This window comes from Artemia franciscana, chromosome 20, assembly GCF_032884065.1.
Source record: "Artemia franciscana chromosome 20, ASM3288406v1, whole genome shotgun sequence".
In the NCBI taxonomy this organism is placed as follows: Eukaryota; Metazoa; Arthropoda; class Branchiopoda; order Anostraca; family Artemiidae; genus Artemia; species Artemia franciscana.
Window position 1 is genome coordinate 1,860,192 of NC_088882.1, and position 19,127 is coordinate 1,879,318.

Here is a 19,127-nt window from a genome sequence, read left to right on the forward strand (position 1 = left end):
TTGGCTCTCTCGAGAAATGGAATATCGTGGTGAAAATCCCTCTGAAATAAGATAAACAATTTTCGTTGAGAAATAAAATATTAAATCTAAAAAAAAATTATGCTTAACAATTTTTGGTGTGTTATGTTTCTGCTCTCCTATGGCTTTAGTGTGTTATAATGTACTATGTTATAATATATAACAGTGTATTATAATATACATTATATATTATTATAATATATTTTATACATATAGTATATAGTATTCTAATTACAGTATTTTAATTAATATATAGTCATTTTTGTAATTTTATTTTTATACTACATTTTTATATAGTTATTTAATATATTATAATATATAGGATAATATAATTCTGTTGTTATTTCATAGCTCAGATTCAGCTGTGTCCATCTACCGTATTACATTTTTGAAATTTGGTTTAAATGTTTGTTTATGTTCAAAATACGTTGAATATGGGTTGAAAATCGATAATTTGGGGATATTTTCAGTACTGAGCTGTGAATTAGGTGAACATACCACTTGATGCTTTTTGATGCCTCTCACTCAGACTCTCAACTGTCTTGGTTTTTTCTCCAATTAGTCATGGCTCTTAGCTTTTTTTCCAATTAGCCATGGCTCTTACCTTTTTCATCACAGTCCACCAGCTTCGTTTCAGTTAAAAAAATTTAATTTCATATGAAACAGATAAAAAAAAAATAGACATAATTTTTTTTTGAATACGTAGCCAACATATCCTTTATTCTATATATTGTTTATTTTCTTTACTCTATATTATATTTTCTATATTTCTCCAATTTGCCATAGATTAATGGAAAATTGATTTAAATCCAAACGATGGCAACTTGACTTTAATGCCAAAGGCCGCGACTGAGTCCGTTGATTTTTAAATTAAAATCAAGTTGCCATCAATCCATGGCTAATTGGAGAAAAAGCCAAGACAGTTCTGTCTTGGCACATCTCTGGCACAGCTCTTTCCCAATATAATTGTCATTGTACTCGGAAATTGAATTTTAAGCCCCTTATGGATCCTTAACGATTCCTTTTTTCTGTCGTTCTTGATTTTAGAAAAGGGTTTGAATATGGGTTAAAAACTTAATATTTGTTTATATATCCCTTTTGTTAAAGATATATAAGCGACAGACATTGATTCATCATAATCGACTAGGAGACAATCCAACCTTTACCTGAGAATATTAGAAAAGGACTAATTTCTCCATTTTTAAGCAAGTTTAGATCCTTCTCCAAGAAAAACTACAAATTTACCTGAAAATCTTAGAAAAAGGATGGTTTTTTATTATTTTCTTTTACAATTTTAGATCCTTCTCAATGAAACATTACAAATTATACCTGAAAATCTTTGGAAAAGGTTAATTTTTTTTAAAGAAAGTTTAGATTCTTCTCCAATACAAAGTACAAATTTGCCTGAAAATCTTAGAAAAGGGGTAATTTTCTCATTTTTTAAGCAAGTTTAGATCCTTCTCAAAGAGAAAGTACAAATTTTCCTGAAAATCCTTGAGAAAGGATAATTTCTTCATTTTTTAAGCAAGTTTAGATCCTTCTTGTAAAAAGTACAAGTAAGATTATAATTCTGGCTGGGTGAATGGATAGACCTGGGACTAACAAACCCTATGCTATAAGTATTTTGTCCCTTTGGTGCAATTTACATCTGCAGGAATGTTGGAAATTCGCTTGTCTTGGAGAAAGGCTTTTACGGTCACTGCTTTACCCATCATTTTGTTCCTAATTAACTAGAAATGTGATCCATTGTTAGAATGATGTGTTATCTATGATCGAATGATTATAAATATTTAGTTTACTTATTTAATACTTATTAAAATTTTTCTCGTTATTACTTAAATTTTTGGCAAGTGTAAGCTGACATCCTACCAGTGTTGGCAATTATGTTCAACTCACAGCTTAGACTTCAAACTTTTTTGTATGCTTGTCCACCAGTCTACGTAGCACAGGTACCAATCATCTGATTCGTGTCTTTGGTAGGGGGTGCAAAGTGTGGCTGGGGGCAAATCATCCAACGCTTCCTGTGTTTTCTTCCAGATTTCTCCATGGAGGCTCACTAGTTATTAAATTCAATTTATCATATAAAACGTTTACCTATCTTGAAGTAGTTCGAAAGAATTGGCTTTTTAGGGGTTGCATCCTCTGGAACCTTGTTACACGTGGCAACTGATTTAGCTTTCTCATAGATGCGAAAGTTGAAGCATTCCTGTGACTTTAATCAATACGAGTGAGGTTATGACAAGTTAATCTCCATGTCTTTCTTTTTGTATTTTTAAGATTTTTATTTTTAATCTAAATTCACACTGAGTTTAATTAACCCTTTTTCCCATCAGTTGTGTATTAATGTTTGTGTTTCGTAGTTTTGTTTTGAACACATCAATCCGACAAATTGACTTTACGAAGCTTTAAAAACACGCTTAAGGCATTTCGGGTCTTATCGTAGACCCGATATTATTTGATGCCATATTTTGTGTATGATTACTGAAATTTTCGGGGAATCAAAAATTAAAAGTCTATTAAACTAGCAAGGATATCAAAATAAAATGTATGTTGTCCCTGGACCCATCTTAGGTCTGCAATACCTGAAAACCGAGGTCTTCTGCAAATTTTCATCAGTGTCGCAACTTTGAACGGTGGAAATAAATTTGCAAACTAATTATTTTAATTTGCCAGCACTTTTGGCTCGTAAAAGTTCTAACACTGATATCTATTAATTCCTAAACACTATCTTCAAAGGAAAGCTACACATTTTTGTTGATTTGTGTTTTTAGCTTCTTTTTTTTGCTGATTTTTAATAACATATTAGTTCCTAAACACAATCTTCAAAGAAAGCTACATCCATTTGTTGCTTTGTGTAGCTGATTTTTGGCTGGTTTTTATGGCAATTGGTGACATATAGCGATTGCAAATTATGTCGGTCTGTCTGTCCCGGTTTTGCTACTTTAGGCACTTCCAGGTAAGCTAGGATGATGAAATTTGGCAAGCGTATCGGGAACCAGACCAGATTAAATTAAAAATTGTTGTTTTCCCGATTCGACCATCTGGGGAGGGGGAGTGGGGGGACGGTTAAATTGGAAAAATTAGAAAAAAGGAGGTATTTTTAACTTACGAAAGGGTGATTGGATCTTAATGAAATTTGATGTTTGGAAGGATATCGTGTCTCAGAGCTCTTATTTGAAATCCCGACCGGATCTTGTGACATTGGGGGGTTGGGGGAGGGGCTAAAATCTTGGAAAACGCTTAGAGTGGAGGGATCGGGATGAAAATTGGAGGGGAAAATAAGCACAAGTCCTAGATACGTGATTGATATAACCGGAACGGATCCGCTCTCTTTGGGGGAGCTGGGAGTGGGGGTTTTAATTCTGAAAAATTAGAAAAATGGGCTATTTTCACTTACAAAGGAGTGATTGGATCTTAATGAAAGTTGATGTTTGGAAGGATATCGAGTATCAGAGCTCTTATTTTATATCCCGACCGGACCTGGTGACTTTGGGGGGAGTTGGGAAGGAACCTACAATCTTGGAAAACGCTTAGAGTGGAGGTATCAGGATGAAACTTGGTGGGAAAAATAAGCACAAGTCCTAGATATGTGATTGACATAACCGGAACGGATCCGCTCTCTTTGGGGGAGTTGGTGGGGAGGGTTAATTCTGAAAAATTAGAAAAAATGAGTTATTTTTAACTTACGAAGGAGTGATCGGATCTTGGTGAAATTTGATGTTTGGAAGGATGTCGTGTCTCAGAGCTCTTATTTGAAATCCTGACCGGATCCTCTGACATTGGTGGGAATTTGGGGGACCTAAAATCTTGGAAAACGCTTAGAGTGAAGGGATCGGGATGAAACTCGGTGGGGAAACTAAGTACAAGTCCTATATGCGTGATTGACATAACCGGAACGGATCTGCTCTCTTTGGGGGATTTCGGGGGGGGGGTTAATTCTAAAAAATTAGAAAATATTATAATTTGATATTATAAAAATTATATATATAATTTTATATAATTTTTATAATTATATGATTATAATATTATAAAAATTAGAAAATATTATATAGCTTACGAAGCATTGATCGGATCTTAAAGTAATTTCATATTTAGAAGGATTTCATGGCTTAGATCTCTCATTTTAAATCTCGACTGGATTAAGTGTCATGGGGGGACTGGAAATCTAGGAAAGCGCTTAAAGCGGAGAGATCAGGATGAAACTTGGTGGGAAGAATAAGCACAAGTCCAAGATACGTGACTGACATAATCGGACCAGATCCGCTCTCTTTGGGGGAGTTTGGGGGGGAGGAGTAATTCTGAAAAATTAGAAAAGATGGGGTATTTGTAACTTACGAACGGGCGATCGGATCTTAGTGAAATTCGATATTTAGAAGGACGTTGTGCTTTAGAACCCTCATTTTTAATCCCGGCCAGATCAGGTGACATTGGGGGGAGTTGGAGGGGGAAACCGGAATTCTTGGAAAACGTGAAAATCGATGTATCTTACGAATGGGTGATCGGATCTTAATGAATCTTGATATATAGAAGAATCTCATGTCTCAGATGCTGCATTTTCAATTCGAATTGGATCCAGGGACATAGAGGATTGGGGGGGGGCAAAAATCTTTGAAACTGGAAATCTTGGAAAACGCTTAGAGTGGAGAGATCGGGATGAAACTTGATGGGAAGAATAAGCACAAGTTATAGATACGAAATTGACATAATTGTAACGGATCTGTTCTCTTTGGGGGAGCTGGGGGTTGTTAATTTGGAAAAATTAGAAAAATTGAGGTATTTTTAACTTAAGGACGAGTGACCGAATCTTAATGAAATTTGATATTTAGAAGGAAATCATGGCTCAGAACTCTTATTTCAAATCCCGACCAGATCTGTGGACATTGGGGAGAGTTGGAGGGGGAAACCAGAAATCTTGGAAAACGCGTTTAAATGTCGTAGATACTTGATTCAATTGAATTGAATTGAATTTATTTATAAACCGTTATAATACATATGAAAAACGGAGTATAATGTGAATAAAAGGAAAAAGAAAAAGAAAATGACCTAAAAACTAAACAACTTATTGACATAACCGGACTGGATCCGCTCTCTTTGGAGGAGTTAGGGGGTGGGGTTCAGTGCTTTAGCGAGTTTGGTGCTTCTGGACGTGCTAGGACGATGAAAATTGGTAGACATGTCAGGGAGCTGCACAAATTGACTTGATAAAGTTGTTTTCCCCAATTCGACCATCTGGGGGGCTGAAGGTTAGGTAGGGTTAGGTTAGGTATTTTTTACTTACGAGTGGGTGATCGGATCTTAATGAGTTTTGATATTTAGAAGGACCTCGTTACTCAGAGTTCTTATTTTAAATCCTGAACGGCATTAAGCCTCTGATTTTCCTTTTAAAGCAATCTATCGATTCTTAGAATATTGCTAGAGCTCATATCATATGAGCTCTTGGCTCTTCCAACCTTGTCACAAGTGCCATATGAGCTCGTAGCTCTTGTTTGCGTATTATTTTTTATAAGCAAAGTTTTTATTATCATTTTTTTTTATTTAAAATGAATCATTTATCCTAATTCTTAAGATTGTTGAAGATAGATGCGATTGTGTAAATTTTTATTTAACAAGCTCAATCAGATTTAGTTTTTACTGTTCTTGGTACTTGAGTTTTTTGCCAAAGATTATTTCTCCATGGGCAACGCGATTTTAAAAGCCATCGATATAATAAAATAGCGATATAATAATAAGATCGATATAATAATAAAATATCGAAGCTGCAAAATGCGCATGATTCTAAACCATAAAAAATGTCATGAAATAACAAGGCCGTATCCAGGGAGGGGGGCTAGAAGGTTTGAGCTCCCTTCGAAATATTTGTCCAATCCGTAAAAACGCAATAAAAAGGTATGTAAATAGATTTTTAATGCCCTTAAAGTATTCCCCCCCCCCAATCAAAAATCCTTGATGCGACTCTGGAATATGTAATACAGAGATTTAATTAAAAAATCTAAAATTATAGTTTCAAGTTACTCCAAAATCATTCCAGGATGTGTAATTGCATGCATATGACACCAAGTGTAGTATAGTGAATTAACATCTTGAGTGTGGTAATAGGTTTCGTTGCTTATTGTTTCTCAAGGAGGCACACTCGTGCCTCTATAAAGAGGCGACACACGACAATGTTAAGCGATCTTCGGTTCCAGTGGTCGCAGACGGATGGGGAGGGATGCATTTCGTAGCCCGAGCTCCAACTAAGAAACCTGCAAAATTTCATCCCCCTCCGACTTTTTCTTCATGGGGAAAATCTGGCCGAAAGTTTCGACCTGTCAACCCAAGCCCCCCTTTAACGTTGTCCGATCGGGCTGAAATTCACAAGTTAAGGTCCCCTAGGGCCCAGGAGCTTATCCGCGAAATTTCAGCTTGATCCGATAACTCCTTCCCTGTTTTCCAGAAACCACGCATAGCCACTTAAAATTCATTTACTTTCTTTTTCGCCACGCCTACAGGTCACATCCGACATCGGATCTGGGTGTACGAAGACTCATTCGATGCGGAATTCTCCGAGTAAGTGCCCATGAAAGTTTCGTAGGAAAATCTTAACCCCCCGAAAGTTTCGACCCTCGAACCCCCCCCCCACCCCTTTTAACGTTGTCTGATCGGGCTGAAATTCACAAGTTAAGGTCCCCTACGGCCCAGGAGCTTATCCGCGAAATTTCAGCTTGATCCGATAACTCCTTCCCTGTTTTCCAGAAACCACCCATTAGCTATTTAAATTAACGGATTTCTCTCCATAAGAGCCCATGTTAATTTGAAATTTTTAAAAGCTATTGAGAAGTTATATTTACACACATGCAAGTTATTAGCTCAGCTGGTAGAGCGTGAGACTTTTAATCCTCTGGTCAAGGGTTCAAGTCCCTTACGGGCGATTTTTTTTCACAACATCAAAAAAATTTTGATAACACCTGGACAGCTTATCATTTGAGAGATAACAGAATATTAGCTTCTTATGAGCAAAAGAAACATTTCGGTCATTCTATCTATTTTTTTTTCTATTTTATACAATGATTTAAAAGCGGGGGTGGGTTCCTCTCCTAATTCCTGTACGAGGAGTACAGGAACTATTAAATTACATCCACCATGGATTGTAGAAAAACGTACAGAATTAATATGAAAAAAAATTAAACCTGTACAAAAGAGTCTTTAAAAGCGGGGGGTTTGCCTCTCCTAATAGTCTTCTTATAGTCCTAATAGTCTAATAGTCCCATGTTAATTTTTGAAATTCTTAAAAGTTACGAATATCAACATTCAAGTACATCAAAATAATCAGCTCGGCACGGCGAGAATGACTGCAAGCATCATAAAAATCCAGCTCCATTCCAGAAAAATTTTTGATAACACCTGGACAGCTTATCATTTGAGAGATAACAGAATATTAGCTTCTTATGAGCAAAAGAAACATTTCGGTCATTCTATCTATTTTTTTTCTATTTTATACAATGATTTAAAAGCGGGGAGGGCGGCAGCCACCCAAGTTCCTCTCCTAATTCCTGTACGAGGAGTACAGGAATTATTAAATTACATCCACCATGGATTGTAGAAAAACGTACAGAAATAATATGAAAAAAACTTCGTTTTCTTAAAGAGTTAAAGAGGCTGCGTCCCAAAGTCGAACCTTAAAACGTACAGGAATTAGAAGAGGCAGTTGGGGGGCTGCCGCCCCCCAAACCCCCAGCTTTTAAAGACTCTTTTGTACAGGTTTTTTGTTTTTTTGCTAACCCCCCGCTCTTGGCTTGGGAAAGGCCCTCTTTTAATTAACAAAACATTGAAATGAATGAATGATGGAATAACTTCGAAAAATGTTAAACACAAGAGGACAGGAGAACCATTGCGCCGAAACTAGTAATTAGTAACAATGAAGTCCCCCCACAAAAAAAACCTGTACAAAAGAGTCTTTAAAAGCTGGGGGTTTGGGGGGCGGCAGCCCCCCAACTGCCTCTTCTAATTCCTGTACGTTTTAAGGTTCGACTTTGGGACGCAGCCTCTTTAACTCTTTAAGAAAACGAAGTTTTTTTCATATTATTATGATATAGAGGCCCACTTCTTATGGTAACGATCCTTAAGGGGATTCGATACCTTAAGATCATTTTGCGTGTGTAGCCGATTGTAGACAAAGGGCACATTAACGAATTCTCCCAGGGGACTAGCCACCAGCGAAAGCTATTGAGAATCTGTTTGATTGTGAAATTGGATAAAAATACAATGAAAATTTATGTTCTCCGTGTCAGTAAGGTTTTCAATTAAACCCGGTAATACCAAAGGGAACTCCCAAATCTGCCAAATCATTCAAATGGTATTTCCTTTGAGCTGTTTGTAAGTATTTTCCTAGTAGGTGTGCTAGAAAATTTTAGTGATATCTTAGAGACTTCCCTGAAATTTAAGAAGAATATTTTGCTCTATTTAATCGAAAGAACGGAATTCCCATTTTCTTATTATGTAAGTTTCATTAAAACCGAATGTCCGGCGCGAAATGGGAAAAGTTAAATGCTTTTCTAAGATTTTGGGGAAAGTGGATGTTGGTTTTTATGGCACTTGGTATTAACCAAGTGACATATAGCAATCGCAAATTCTGTCGGTCTGTCTGTCGGTCCCGGTTTTGCCACTTTAGGCACTTCCAGGTAAGCTAGGACGATGAAATCTGGCAAGCGTATCAGGGACCGGACCATATTAAATTAGAAATAGTCTTTTTCCCGATTTGGCCATCTGGGGGGGAGTGGGAGGGCCGGTTAATTCGGAAAAATAGAAAAAATGCGTTATTTTTAACTTATGAGCGGGTGATGGGATCTTAATAAAATTTGATGTTTGGAATGATATTGTGTCTCAGAGCTCTTATTTTAAATCCCGACCGGATCTGACTGAAATTGGTGGGGGGGGGGTTGGGAGAGGGAAACCTAAAATCTTGGAAAACACTTAGAGTGGAGGGATCGGGATGAAACTTGATGGGAAAAATAAGCACTATGAAATAAGTCCCAATATGAAAGGACTTATTTGAAAAACAATAAGTCCCAGATACATGATTGACATAATCGGAACGGATCCGCTCTCTTTGGGGTAGTTGGGGGGAGGGGGTAATTCTGAAAAATTAGAAAAAATGAGGTATTTTTAACTTACGAACGGGTGATCGGATCTCAATGAAATTTGATGTTTAGAAGGATATCGTGTCTTAGAGCTCTTATTTTAAATCCCGACCGGATCCGGTGACATTGGGGGGGGGGGAACCTAAAACTTGGAAAACACTTAGAGTGGAGGGATCGGGATGAAACTTGGTGGGAAAAATAAACACAAGTCCTAGATACATGATTGACATAAACGGAACGGATCCGCTTTCTTTGGGGTAGTTGGGGAGGGGGGGGGGTATTTCTGAAAAAATAGAAAAAATGACGTATTTTAAACTTACGAACGGATGATCGGATCTCAATGAAATTTGATATTTAGAAGGATATCGTGTCTCAGAGCTCGTATTTTAAATCCCGACCGGATCTGGTGACATTGGGGGAAGTTTGGGGTCGGGGGAACCTAAAATCATGGAAAACGCTTAGATTGGAGGGATCGGGATGAAACTTGGTGGGAAAAATAAGCAGAAGTCTTACATAAGTGATTTACATAATTGGAACGGATCCGCTCTATTGGGGGGGGGGGGGTTAATTCTGAAAAATAAGAAAAAATGACGTATTTTTAACTCACGAAGGAGTGATCGGATCTTCATGAAACTTCATATTTAGAAGGACCTCGTAACTCAGATCTCTTATTTTAAATCTCAACCGGATCAAGCGTAATTGGGGGGGGGGGGCAGTTGGGGGAACTGGAAATCTTAGAAAATACTTAAAGCGGTGAGATCAGGGTGAAACTGGATGGGAAGAATAGAAACCTGTCTAAGATACGTGACTGACATAGCCGGACCGGATCTGCTCTCTTTGGTGGAATTGGGGGGGGGGGGGGTAATTTTGAAAATCCAGGTATTTGTAACTTTCGAAAGGGTGACCAAATTTTAATGACATTTGATATTTAGAAGGATCTTGTGCTTTAAAGTTCTAATTTTAATTTCCGACCAGATCCTGTGACATTAGGGGGAGTTGGAGGGGAAACCGGAATTCTTGGAAAACGTGAAAATTGGGGTATTTTTATCTTACGAATAGATGTTCGGATCTTAATGAAATTTGATTTTTAGAAGGAATTCATGTCTCAGAGCTCTTATTTCAAATCCCGACCAGATCTTTTGACATTGGGGCGAGTTGGAGGGGGAAATCTTGGAAAAACACTTGGAGTAGAGGAATCGGGATGAAGCTTGGTAGATAGAATAAACAAATGTCCTTGATACGTGATTGACAGAATCGTACTGGATTCGCTCTCTTTGGAAGAGTTGGGGGGAGGGGTTCAGTGATTTGGCGAGTTTGGTGCTTCTGGACGTGTTGGGACGATGAAAATTGGTAGGCGTGTCAGGGAGCTGCACAATTTGACTTGATAAAGTCGTTTTCCCAGATTCGACCATCTGGGGGGGGGGCTAAAGGGAGAGGAAAAATTAGGTATTTATAACTTACGAGTGGGTGATCGGATCTTAATGAATTTTGATATTTAGAAGGACATCGTGACTCAGAGCTCTTATTTTAAATCCTGACCGGCATTAAGCCTCTTATTTTCCTTTTTAAATCAATCTGTTGATTCTTAGAATTTTGTTAGAGCTCATATCATAGGATCTTTTGGCTCTTAGCTCTTCTCGCCTCGTCACAAGTGCCATATGAGCTCTTAGCTCTTGTTATTTCTTTGTCATTTTTCGGATCCAAGCTCTACAATATATGGCAAGACCGCCCAATTATCATTAGTAATTAGTAATAAAGCCATTAGTAACATCCTAGGGTCAAGGAAAGGATTTCATGTATATGCTTTCAAATTTTTTTAAGAGCTGAGCTCTTTTCAATTCTTTCAAATTCTTTTCAGTAAATTTCTTGTGGTAATAAATATAACATCAACATTTAATAAATAAAATAAACTTATATTGTAATTTGAGTTACTCTCTATTAATTCAAGTGCCATTAAATAAATGCTTATAACACATAGTGTACGACAGTGTCATATCCAAGATTTTCTGGGGGGGGGGGCTTAGTCAAAAGGATTTTTTTGGAAGGAGGGGGGATACCAGAAGAATTTTGGCTCGGGGGGAAAGGGTTTTCCCGCATAATATAGACCAAATGGGAGTCGAAGAAATATTTTTTGTTTCTGAAGTTTTTTTTTTTTAGTTTTTCCCCTTCATTTTTATGACCAGTTAGGAGTGGATAAATATTTACAGGGGTAGGAAGATCAATCCGGTAACCGATTCGTCACCCCGAGATGCGCCCCTGTTAAACTATACCAAAGTGCACTTTAATGAGCCACAGTAATGATATGGCCGGAATTTCTAAGGAACTACACCTACGTGTCAGAAGACAACTCTCAGTATTTATATAGTTTCTACTATATAGAGATACAAAATGACTTTAATTTTTCCTGTTTCCTTATATCCCTTATTTTATTAAGTTTCCTCTTATTTTCATCTCTTATATTACCTTATCTTATTTCATTTTGTAGAGTCAGTTGTACCAGTGCTGAATGAGCGAGTAGGTTTGCCATCAAATACTGAGCTAATTTTATTCGAAGAGATTCGGCCATCACTAGTAGAGCGAATAGATGATCTCCAAGGTCCAATTGAGAGTGTCCTTGAAGAGCTGATGGATGGAGACATTATTGTCTATCAGAAAAAAGATGCAGATGATATGCAAATGGAATTGGGCATTGCTAGGGACTATTACAGGTTAGTCGTTTCGCAAAATATGTATTTATTTCGGTAAGATATAGTGGGTCTAATGAAAAGCGTGAGGGTAAGTGGGGCGTTAGCCCCCTGCCCTAGAAGAACAACATTCTACAAATAGTTCAGTATTTGTAGTATTCGGATTAGAAATGACGTTATTTGGTATAAAGCTTAAACTAGCCCTCCCACCTCCCAATTTCCCATGGCGAATTTATTACAGACTTTTGCCTCATCTTTCTAAACGCGAGTATGGGTACCCATCAAGGGTACAGATTATTTAGAGACGGGTACGCTTTCCTGGGCACCCCTGGATCTATTTTCAGATGGGTACCTATCAAGGGTACAGATTATTTTGATATGGGTACGCTTTCCTGGGTGCCCCTGGGTCTATTTTGAGATGGCTACCTATCAGAAGGTACAAATTATTTTGAGATGAGTACGCTCTCCTGGGTAAACCCTGGGTCTGTTTTCAGATGGATATCCATGAAGGGTAAAGATTGCTGAAGTAGCTTGGAATCTTCTTTTGGCTTATTTTTGTTTAGAAACACTATTTAGCACCATGTTTATTTAACCAAGTAAGTTTACAGTACTGTTTTTGAAGCACATTTTTGCTGAGCTTTTTTAATCACGAGAGGCTCCATCTCAAAATAATCTATACCCCTGATTGGTATATTTTGAGATTGGTACGGTTCCCTGGGTACCCCTGGGTCGATTTTCAGATGGGTACCCATCAAGGTTACAGATTATTTTGAGATGGTTATGCTTTCCTGGGTACCCCTGAGTCTATTTTCAGATATGATGCCCTACGTAGGTCAGCACAGGCATGTATGAATCCGCAAGGGAAAGAATCCAGGTTATAATTACTTTTTTCTGTCTATTTTTTGTCTCGTGGATTCTCTGTGTCTTTTTTTGGGACTTTTCTTGCCCTTTTCTTCTTCTTCTGACAACTTGCTCTTTCCACGCCATCTAGTTTGCTCGCTTCGTGAGGACTGAATGTTTGTTTCAGTGTTACATAATTTTATTTAATATTAGTAATGAATTATACAAAAAGTACTAATGGGCAAATCAGGCTTAACATTTTCTTCGAAATAAGTATTTAATGAAAATAATACATTATGGGGCAAGAGACAAAGTCTCTCTCTCTCTCTCTCTCTCTCTCTCTCTCTCTCTCTCTCTCTCTCTCTCTTCTCTCTCTCTCTCTCTCTCTCTCTCTCTCTCTCTCTCTCTCTCTCTCTCTCTCTCTCTCTCTCTCTCTCTCTCTCTCTCTCTCTCTCTCTCTTCTCCTCTCTCTCTCTCTCTCCTCACTCTCTCTCTCTCTCTCTCTCTCTCTCCTCTCACTCACTCACTCTTTACTCTTTAAGTATTGTCTTTCATATGGAATCCTTCTACAAAGCAGCGCGAAATATCCCGAAAAATATAATAGAAAAATATGAAGGGAATATTGATAGTAGAACAGTAAAAAATGATGTGAATATATAAGAAATGAAATTTACCTAAATAGAAATTTGAATTTATTAAAATAAAATTTATTGAAATCTGCAATTAAAAAGAGACATGTGCCTTTTTAGGGCATACAAGAGATTCGACAAATGTAAAGTTTATGCTTAAGTTCCATGCACATACCTACGTAAAAACAAATCAAGAAGGGGTCCAAAATTGTCAAAGCGACACAGAAGAAGAGAATTGTATGAATTCAGCAGACAAATAGGGGAAAACAGAACAATTAAGAGATTAAAGAATGGAGTTCCAGGTATCTAGTTCCTGCATCGACCTCTGTTCTTCCTAAGTCCTTAGTTCCGTAGAGCTGTTAATCTGGGCTACCACCCTCCTTTCCTTTTGTCATCGATTTTATTTGATAGTATATAAATTTGATTGTATATAATATTTATTGTATTTTGAATGTGTCTTAGTATAAATATTATTTTCAGGGACTTATTTCTGAGAGTGGACGTTACCTTTAGCGATAAGAGTAATCCAAATGACCCTGGCTTTACTTTAGAGATGTCACAGAAGATGGACTACGATAGCCTAGCCAGAGCTGTTGCTGAATACCTCGGCGTTGATCCCTATCACTTACAGTTTTTCAAAAGTCAGCCGAAGTAAGTCTTAGTCAGTGCTTCTCCTTATCCCCGATAACCGAGATTATCCGAGATATAGAGATTATCCCGATAATCTCTATACCGAGTTTCTCCAACCGAAAAATGGTTCATATGTTTCATCCCTGATATAGAGATAATTTAATTATAGAAACAATATATTAAAAAAGTTTGAAGTTAGTTTTGACAGCGAGTTTTTCGTTTTCAAAACTAAGTTTTCCTCTCATGTGAACTTCTTTTTGATGTCATACCGTTTGGTTAGGCTCGACGCAACCACCCCGGGAAAAATACTAAAAAGGAATATAATTCTTACAAAAGATGTTTTAAATAAATACACGGTTGCTCGTTTAAAGGGAGATTAAACGTTGAATTCTCATTATTGTTATTTTAAGTCATGAGGTGCTTAATTATTAATTAGGCACTGTTTGAAGGTCGAATCATTATAGGATTTTTTTTTTCTCATTTATTTGAGCTGTTTTCTAAAAATGAATCGCGGAATAAGTCCGAAACCGAAAAGATATAAAATATTAATTTCTTTTACCATGTACTGACTGTGTCGTTAAAAACGGACAGGGTACTTGGAAGATATACCCCGTACCTAATTTTCTTCTTATATGTTTCTCTGATGCTCAAGCTTAATGAAATACACACAAAGTAGGATAAAAATATAATACTTTAGAAACAAATTTGGGTTATATATTTGCACATTGGGGGGGGGGGGGGTTTATAACAGGTCTGCATGTCTAATGTTTTAGGTACAATTATTCTCCATATTATGCAGTAAGAATTGTTTTCTAACTTCACACTCTACTAGTACTAAAATTGGTTCTTTTCGGTGGACATGTAGTGGCTAAATTATATTCCATTTTTTGCGATCACTCCGGTGCTTATATTTTGTTTAATCTCTGAAATATGAGTAATATAAAGATGATATATTCTAGATGTTACAAGTTTTGCCAAGCTATCTGCCATGCAAGATAGCTAGAGACAGTCGAATCATGCTGTATCTGCAAAAAATGAGTTTAAAGTGTTGCATATTGTAATTTTTTATTATTATTATTTTATTCATTTTTTTGTTCTTGCACTAAAAGCGCTAAAAGGGAAGAACAAAGCTTTCTCTCCAAATACCTACACTCATTTTTTTATTATTATTATTTTATTCATTTTTTTTGTTCTTGCACTAAAAGTGCTAAAAGGAAGAACAAAGCTTCTCTCCAAATACTCTACACTCATTTTTTTATTATTATTATTTTATTCATTTTTTTGTTCTTGCACTAAAAGTGCTAAAAGGAAGAACAAAGCTTCTCTCCAAATACTCTACACTCATTTTTTTATTATTATTATTTTATTCATTTTTTTTGTTCTTGCACTAAAAGTGCTAAAAGGAAGAACAAAGCTTCTCTCTAAATACTCTACACTCATTTTTTATTATTATTATTTTATTCATTTTTTTTGTTCTTGCACTAAAAGTGCTAAAAGGAAGAACAAAGCTTCTCTCCAAAATACTCTACACTCATTTTTTTATTATTATTATTTTATTCATTTTTTTTGTTCTTGCACAAAAAGTGCTAAAAGGAAGAACAAAGCTTCTCTCCAAATACTCTACACTCATTTTTTTATTATTATTATTTTATTCATTTTTTTGTTCTTGCACTAAAAGTGCTAAAAGGAAGAACAAAGCTTCTCTCCAAATACTCTACACTCATTTTTTTATTATTATTATTTTATTCATTTTTTTGTTCTTGCACTAAAAGTGCTAAAAGGAAGAACAAAGCTTTTCTCCAATTACTCTACACTCATTTTTTTATTATTATTATTTTATTCATTTTTTTTGTTCTTGCACTAAAGTGCTAAAAGGAAGAACAAAGCTTCTCTCCAAATACTCTCCAAATACTCTACACTCATTTTTTTATTATTATTATTTTATTCATTTTTTTTGTTCTTGCACTAAAAGTGCTAAAAGAAGAACAAAGCTTCTCTCCAAATACTCTCCAAATACTCTACACTCATTTTTTTATTATTATTATTTTATTCATTTTTTTTGTTCTTGCACTAAAAGTGCTAAAAGGAAGAACAAAGCTTCTCTCCAAATACTCTCCAAATACTCTACACTCATTTTTTTATTATTATTATTTTATTCATTTTTTTTGTTCTTGCACTAAAAGTGCTAAAAGGAAGAACAAAGCTTCTCTCCAATACTCTACACTCATTTTTTTTATTATTATTTATTTTATTCATTTTTTTTGTTCTTGCACTAAAAGTGCTAAAAGGAAGAACAAAGCTTCTCTCCAAATACTCTACACTCATTTTTTTATTATTATTATTTTATTCATTTTTTTGTTCTTGCACTAAAAGTGCTAAAAGGAAGAACAAAGCTTCTCTCCAAATACTCTACACTCATTTTTTTATTATTATTATTTTATTCATTTTTTTGGTTCTTGCACTAAAAGTGCTAAAAGGAAGAAAAAAGCTTCTCTCCAAATACTCTACACTCATTTTTTTTATTATTATTATTTTATTCATTTTTTTTGTTCTTGCACTAAAAGTGCTAAAAGGAAGAACAAAGCTTCTCTCCAAATACTCTACACTCATTTTTTTATTATTATTATTTTATTCATTTTTTTGTTCTTGCACTAAAAGTGCTAAAAGAAAGAACAAAGCTTCTCTCCAAATACTCTACACTCATTTTTTTATTATTATTATTTTATTCATTTTTTTGTTCTTGCACTAAAAGTGCTAAAAGGAAGAACAAAGCTTCTCTCCAAATACTCTACACTCATTTTTTTATTATTATTATTTTATTCATTTTTTTGTTCTTGCACTAAAAGTGCTAAAAGGAAGAACAAAGCTTCTCTCCAAATACTCTACAAATACTCTACAACTCATTTTTTTATTATTATTATTTTATTCATTTTTTTGTTCTTGCACTAAAAGTGCTAAAGAAAGAACAAAGCTTCTCTCCAAATACTCAACACTCATTTTTTTATTATTATTATTTTATTCATTTTTTTGTTCTTGCACTAAAAGTGCTAAAGGAAGAACAAAGCTTCTCTCCAAATACTCTACAAATACTCTACACTCATTTTTTTATTATTATTATTTTATTCATTTTTTTGTTCTTGCACTAAAAGTGCTAAAAGGAAGAACAAAGCTTCTCTCCAAATACTCTACACTCATTTTTTTATTATTATTATTTTATTCATTTTTTTTGTTCTTGCACTAAAAGTGCTAAAAGGAAGAACAAAGCTTCTCTCCAAATACTCTACACTCATTTTTTTATTATTATTATTTTATTCATTTTTTTTGTTCTTGCACTAAAAGTGCTAAAAGGAAGAACAAAGCTTCTCTCCAAATACTCTACACTCATTTTTTTATTATTATTATTTTATTCTTTTTTTTGTTCTTGCACTAAAAGTGCTAAAAGGAAGAACAAAGCTTCTCTCCAAATACTCTACACTCATTTTTTATTATTATTATTTTATTCATTTTTTTGTTCTTGCACTAAAAGTGCTAAAAGGAAGAACAAAGCTTCTCTCCAAATACTCTACACTCATTTTTTTATTATTATTATTTTATTCATTTTTTTGTTCTTGCACTAAAAGTGCTAAAAGGAAGAAAAAAAGCTTCTCTCCAAATACTCTACACTCATTTTTTATATTATTATTTTATTCATTTTTTTTGTTCTTGCACTAAAAGTGCTAAAAGGAAGAACAAAGCTTCTCTCCAAATACTCTACACTCATTTTTTTATTATTATTATTTTATTCATTTTTTTGTTCTTGCACTAAAAGTGCTAAAAGAAAGAACAAAGCTTCTCTCCAAATACTCTACACTCATTTTTTTATTATTATTATTTTATTCATTTTTTTGTTCTTGCACTAAAAGTAGCTAAAAGGAAGAACAAAGCTTCTCTCCAAATACTCTACACTCATTTTTTTATTATTATTATTTTATTCATTTTTTTGTTCTTGCACTAAAAGTGCTAAAAGGAAGAACAAAGCTTCTCTCCAAATACTCTACAAATACTCTACACTCATTTTTTTATTATTATTATTTTATTCATTTTTTTGTTCTTGCACTAAAAGTGCTAAAAGAAAAGAACAAAGCTTCTCTCCAAATACTCAACACTCATTTTTTTATTATTATTATTTTATTCATTTTTTTGTTCTTGCACTAAAAGTGCTAAAAGAAAGAACAAAGCTTCTCTCCAAATACTCAACACTCATTTTTTTATTATTATTATTTTATTCATTTTTTTGTTCTTGCACTAAAAGTGCTAAAAGGAAGAACAAAGCTTCTCTCCAAATACTCTACACTCATTTTTTTATTATTATTATTTATTCATTTTTTTGTTCTTGCACTAAAAGTGCTAAAAGAAAGAACAAAGCTTCTCTCCAAATATTCAACACTCATTTTTTTATTATTATTATTTTATTCATTTTTTTGTTCTTGCACTAAAAGTGCTAAAAGGAACAACGAAGCTTCTCTCCAAATACTCTACACTCATTTTTTTATTATTATTATTTTATTCATTTTTTTGTTCTTGCACTAAAAGTGCTAAAAGGAAGAACAAAGCTTCTCTCCAAATACCTACACTCATTTTTTTATTATTATTATTTTATTCATTTTTTTTGTTCTTGCACTAAAAGTGCTAAAAGGAAGAACAAAGCTTCTCTATAAATACTCTACACTCATTTTTTTATTATTATTATTTTATTCATTTTTTTTGTTCTAGCACTAAAAGTGCTAAAAGGAAGAACAAAGCTTCTCTTCAAATACTCTACAAATACTCTACACTCATTTTTTTTATTATTATTATTTTATTCATTTTTTTGTTCTTGCACTAAAAGTGCTAAAAGGAAGAACAAAGCTTCTCTCCAAATACTCTACACTCATTTTTTTATTGTTATTATTTTATTCATTTTTTTGTTCTTGCACTAAAAGTGCTAAAAGGAAGAACAAAGCTTCTCTCCAAATACTCTACACTCATTTTTTATTATTATTATTTTATTCATTTTTTTTTGTTCTTGCACTAAAGTGCTAAAAGGAAGAACAAAGCTTCTCTCCAAATACTCTACAAATACTCTACACTCATTTTTTTATTATTATTATTTTATTCATTTTTTTGTTCTTGCACTAAAAGTGCTAAAAGGAAGAACAAAGCTTCTCTTCAAATACTCTCCAAATACTCTA

The 19,127-nt window shown here is 34.5% G+C and overlaps 1 protein-coding gene across 2 annotated transcripts in view; it reads left to right on the forward strand.

Annotated features, from left to right (window-relative positions):
* LOC136040264 (ubiquitin carboxyl-terminal hydrolase 7-like) overlaps positions 1-19,127 on the forward strand; it is a 95,447-nt gene that overhangs the window by 60,986 nt on the left and 15,334 nt on the right. For both annotated transcript variants that reach the window (XM_065724487.1, XM_065724488.1), the window contains exons 14-15: positions 11,620-11,842; positions 13,768-13,938. In XM_065724487.1, the coding sequence (XP_065580559.1) occupies positions 11,620-11,842; positions 13,768-13,938 (394 nt within the window). The remainder of the gene's footprint in view (positions 1-11,619; positions 11,843-13,767; positions 13,939-19,127) is intronic.